General features: G+C 44.2%; 1 protein-coding gene across 1 annotated transcript in view; it reads right to left on the minus strand.

The window, feature by feature from the left end:
• The window catches only part of rilpl1 (Rab interacting lysosomal protein-like 1), a 9,513-nt gene extending 4,749 nt beyond the window's left edge, over positions 1-4,764 (minus strand). Inside the window, 1 exon segment of the mRNA XM_080521475.1 lies at positions 4,455-4,764. Coding sequence (XP_080377601.1) covers positions 4,455-4,742 — 288 coding nt within the window. The 5' untranslated portion in view covers positions 4,743-4,764.
• Positions 4,765-5,858: the final 1,094 nt, after the last annotated feature.

A 5,858-nucleotide genomic window follows, 5' to 3' on the forward strand; every position in this document is an offset into this window, starting at 1 on the left:
TGTCCTCCACTGTCCACACCTGTCCTCTACTGTCTTCCACTGTCCACACCTGTCCTCCACTGTCCACACCTGTCCTCTACTGTCTTCCACTGTCCACACCTGTCCTCTACTGTCCACCACTGTCTTCCACTGTCCTCCACTGTCCACATCTGTCCTCTACTGTCCACCACTGTCTTCCACTGTCCTTCACTGTCCTCCACTGTCCACATCTGTCCTCTACTGTCCACCACTGTCCTCCACTGTCCACCCCTGTCCTCCACTGTCCACCACTGTCCTCCACTGTCCACCACTGTCCTCCACTGTCCACACCTGTCCTCCACTGTCCACACCTGTCCTCTACTGTCTTCCACTGTCCACACCTGTCCTCCACTGTCCACATCTGTCCTCTACTGTCCACCACTGTCTTCCACTGTCCTTCACTGTCCTCCACTGTCCACATCTGTCCTCTACTGTCCACCACTGTCCTCCACTGTCCACCCCTGTCCTCCACTGTCCACCACTGTCCTCCACTGTCCACACCTGTCCTCCACTGTCCACACCTGTCCTCCACTGTCCACACCTGTCCTCCACTGTCCTTCACTGTCCACACCTGTCCTCCACTGTCCACACCTGTCCTCCACTGTCCTTCACTGTCCTCCACTGTCCTTCACTGTCCTCACCTGTCCTCCACTGTCCACACCTGTCCTCCACTGTCCACACCTGTCCTTCACTGTCCACACCTGTCCTCCACTGTCCTTCACTCTCAACACCTGTCCTCCACTGTCCACACCTGTCCTTCACTGTCCACACCTGTCCTCCACTGTCCTTCACTCTCAACACCTGTCCTCCACTGTCCACACCTGTCCTCCACTGTCCTCACCTGTCCTCCACTGTCCACACCTGTCCTCCACGGTCCACACCTGTCCTTCACTGTCCACACCTGTCCTCCACTGTCCTTCACTCTCAACACCTGTCCTCCACTGTCCACCACTGTCCACACCTGTCCTCCACTGTCCTCACCGGTCCTCCACTGTCCTCACATGTCCTCCACTGTCCACACCTGTCCTCCACTGTCCTTCACTCTCAACACCTGTCCACCACTGTCCACCACTGTCCTCCACTGTCCTCCACTGTCCTCCACTGTCCTAGAGGTCTCTGGAGCAGGAAGCATTTTGGGTTTTGTTACTGATGGAAACAATATTTATGTAATTTGTGTTGCCATAGCAACCGCACTACGTTCTACTGGTGGTTGTTTCAGCACAAACACCTCCTGGGACCGACTGTCCTCTGGACCGGTCGTCATGGAGACGTGAAGCTTGAGGAAATAATACAAATAAGTTTGTCTGGAGAGACGGGAGGTAAACTGGCGCCAGGAGTCTAATGGAAATATACAGTTTATGTTTACTACTTAGATTCTACTTCCTGAGGGAAGTTTAGAAAACTACTTTTTATTAAAGTTCTTAGAAAAATTATTTTAATCTGTTAGAAGCTTCTGTGAACCAGGAAGAGACGAAACAACCAAAGCTGCTCTGACACACACACACACACACACACACACACACACACACACACACACACACACACACACACACACACACACACACACACACACACACACACACACACACACGCGCACACACGCGCACACACACACACACACACACACACACACACACACACACACACACACACACACACACACACACACACACACACACACACACACACACACACACGCACACACACACACACACACACACTCAAAGTGAGTATCAAGTGCGTTTGCTGTTTGAGAGCTATAAAGAGAAGTGATGCGTTGTGTGTGTGTGTGTGTGTGTGTGTGTGTGTGTGTGTGTGTGTGTGTGTGTGTGTGTGTGTGTGTGTGTGTGTGTGTGTGTGTGTGTGTGTGTGTGTGTGTGTGTGTGTGTGTGTGTGTTGCACTGGTGTGATTTTACAGGCTGTGAGGTGCAGACACTGTCACAGTCATGAGACACAGTTAATCAGTCACCACACACACACACACACACACACACACACACACACACACACACACTTGTAATGGAGTACTTTTAAAGTCAAAACAATATTTTCACTGCTGGACTGGGATTTGAGTATTTTGTGGATAAATACTTTAAAGAATTATAATTTCTTACACTGGATTACTTTAATAGAATATTTTTGGGTGTAATTGTGTTAAAATAATATGATTTTACTTGTAATTTATATTTATTAAAAAAGAGTATTTATGGTAGTATGATTTATTCAAGTATTTCTAAAGTACATTTTACTGAATTCTGTCAGATAAATATATAATGTAAATATAAAATACTGCTTATAGTTTTATTGTATAAGTTACAAAAACAATATTTTCACTGCAGTACTTTTACTTTTAGTGTAATAAATTGTTATAACATGATGTAATAAAGTGTTATAAAGTCTAAACTGCTAGAATTTGTTATAAACCTTTCCAATGTGCAAATAATGTATTAGAAATATGGCATGTTTTTATAAACTTATTATGAAAAGTTATCACCTGTTATAAACTGTTATACATTGTTATAAACTATAACAGTTATGTTATAAACATTGTTTTATCTAAACCCTGGCTGCTGAGGACCTGGTAAAGCTTCTTGTTGTTATAAACAGTTCTAAGGTGTTATAAACAGATATGTGTTATAAACATTTATAAAGGCATCAATAAGCATCGGGACCTTGCGGTGCTTCTTCTAAAGAGCTGTTATAAACAGTTCTAATGTGTTATAAACAGTTCTAATGCGTTATAAACAGTTCTAATGCATTATAAACAGTTCTAAGGTGTTCTAAACAGTTCTAAACATTTATAAAGGCATCAATAAGCGTTGGGACCTTGCGGTGCTTCTTCTAAAGAGTTGTTATAAACAGTTCTAATGTGTTATAAACAGTTCTAATGTGTTATAAACAGTTCTAATGCGTTATAAACAGTTCTAATGCATTATAAACAGTTCTAAGGTGTTCTAAACAGTTCTAAACATTTATAAAGGCATCAATAAGCGTCGGGACCTTGCGGTGCTTCTTCTAAAGAGTTGTTATAAACAGTTCTAATGTGTTATAAACAGTTCTAATGCGTTATAAACAGTTCTAATGCATTATAAACAGTTCTAAGGTGTTCTAAACAGTTCTAAACATTTATAAAGGCATCAATAAGCGTCGGGACCTTGCGGTGCTTCTTCTAAAGAGTTGTTATAAACAGTTCTAATGTGTTATAAACAGTTCTAATGCGTTATAAACAGTTCTAATGCATTATAAACAGTTCTAAGGTGTTCTAAACAGTTCTAAACATTTATAAAGGCATCAATAAGCGTCGGGACCTTGCGGTGCTTCTTCTAAAGAGTTGTTATAAACAGTTCTAAGGTGTTCTAAACAGTTCTAACGTGTTATAAACAGTTCTAAGGTGTTATAAACAGTTATGTGTTCTAAACAGTTAATAAAAGGCATCAATAAGCATCGGGACCTTGTGGTGCTTCTTCTAGAGTTGTTATAATCAGTGATAAGGTGTTATAAACAGTTCTAAGGTGTTATAAACAGTGATAAGTTGTTATAAACAGTGATAAGGTGTTAAAAACAGTGATAAGGTGTTATAAACAGTTCTAAGGTGTTATAAACAGTTATGTGTTCTAAACAGTTATAAACAGTTAATAAAGGCATGAATAAGCGTCGGGACCTTGCGGTGCTTCTTCTAAAGAGTTGTTATAAACAGTTCTAATGTGTAATAAACAGTGATAAGGTGTTATAAACAGTGAATAAAGGCATGAACAAGCGTCGGGACCTTGCGGTGCTTCTTCTAAAGAGTTGTTATAAACAGTTCTAATGTGTTATAAACAGTTCTAATGTGTAATAAACAGTGATGAGGTGTTATAAACAGTGAATAAAGGCATGAACAAGCGTCGGGACCTTGCGGTGCTTCTTCTAAAGAGTTGTTATAATCAGTGATAAGGTGTTATAAACAGTGAATAAAGGCATGAACAAGCGTCGGGACCTTGCGGTGCTTCTTCTAAAGAGTTGTTATAAACAGTTCTAATGTGTTATAAACAGTTCTAATGTGTAATAAACAGTGATGAGGTGTTATAAACAGTGAATAAAGGCATGAACAAGCGTCGGGACCTTGCGGTGCTTCTTCTAAAGAGTTGTTATAATCAGTGATAAGGTGTTATAAACAGTTCTAATGTGTAATAAACAGTGATAAGGTGTTATAAACAGTGAATAAAGGCATGAACAAGCGTCGGGACCTTGCGGTGCTTCTTCTAAAGAGTTGTTATAAACAGTTCTAATGTGTAATAAACAGTGATGAGGTGTTATAAACAGTGAATAAAGGCATGAACAAGCGTCGGGACCTTGCGGTGCTTCTTCTAAAGAGTTGTTATAAACAGTTCTAATGTGTTATAAACAGTTCTAATGTGTTCTAAACAGTGAATAAAGGCATGAACAAGCGTCGGGACCTTGCGGTGCTTCTTCTCCTTCTCCAGCCGGTCCAGACGCTCCAGCCTCAGCCGGTCGAGCTCCAGGCGGAGCTCCTCGGTCTCCGGGCCGATGCTGCTGCGGCTCACCAGGACCTCCAGGACCTCCAGGACCCGGACCACCTTGGGCATGAGGCGGGACAGAGCCTCGCAGCCGTACTGGTCGATGATGCGCTCGAACTCCTGGCCGACGACGGCGGCGATGTCGTACACGTCCATGACGGTGAGGTCGGCCACGTTCTTCTCCAGGGCCGAGCCGGGCTCCTCCATGACGGCCGCTGCCCGGAGCCTCCACCCCCTACCTCCACCACCACCACCACCACCACCCCCCAACCACCACCTCCTCCTCCCCGCCGCGGAAAAAACTTCTCCCGGCCTCCCCGACAACTCCGCTCCGCTTCGCCCTCCGACAGAAGCGCGTGAGCCGCTGCGAGCGGGAACTAGAGCCGCCGGCTGCCCGGAGGCTGAGTCCGGCCTGCGGTGCTCTGAGTCCGGCCTGCGGTGCTCTGAGTCCGGCCTGACGCTCCCCGGTGTCCCATCGCCCGCCGTCCCGCCGCCGCCGGAGCTGGAAGTCCCTCCGCCGGGCGAACAAGACAAGCCGAGCTACCGCCGTCAAGCCCCGCTCGGCACCGCGTCCACATCCGGGTGAGCCGCTGCCACAATAAAAGTGCCGCAGCGCCACACGAGCTTCTGGGGGGGGGGGGGATGAGCCGACATGGGGGGGAATAACCAGCTGGGAAACCAAGAAACACACTGAAAAGAACAAAGCAGCACATAATTAAATATACGAAAAGTCACAATGATTCCCCAAAAAAAGTGTCCAGAAACATAGAATGGGGAAACTAAATACCGAAAAGTAAAAAAAAAGACAAAAAAATGGGACAAACCAGCACATTGAGACTAAATATTCAAAAAAGTAGATATCAGCTGAAAAACACAAAACATAACAGTTTCCTAAACCAGCACAATGAGACCTTACATCATAAAAGACACCTCGTTTAATAAAAAGTGGAATAAACCATCACAATGAGACAGAAAATATGTAAAAGATTAAAAACTAGACACGAAAACTTCCTGAAAGAGAAAAAACTTCGATAAATTCTGCAAAAACACGATACTGAATCAAAGGTCCATACGTACGTCCGCTTCGTTTGCAAGCTTGTAGTTTGAAAGACAGCGACCGGAAGTCCAGGTGTGTTAAATGTATCCGCCTTGACGAGCCGCCTGTCCTCCAGCCGGGTCACAGCAGATAGTTTATGGAGGAATTTATTATTATTATTGGTGAAAAAGGTTTGAGTACTTCTAAAAGTACAACTTGTACTTTTGCAGTATGAATTTGAAGTCGCGTACCGTAGAATTTTCTTCTCCACAAATAAAACAACACAC

Source organism: Blennius ocellaris (assembly GCF_963422515.1).
Source record: "Blennius ocellaris genome assembly, contig: SCAFFOLD_193, whole genome shotgun sequence".
Taxonomy (NCBI): Eukaryota; Metazoa; Chordata; class Actinopteri; order Blenniiformes; family Blenniidae; genus Blennius; species Blennius ocellaris.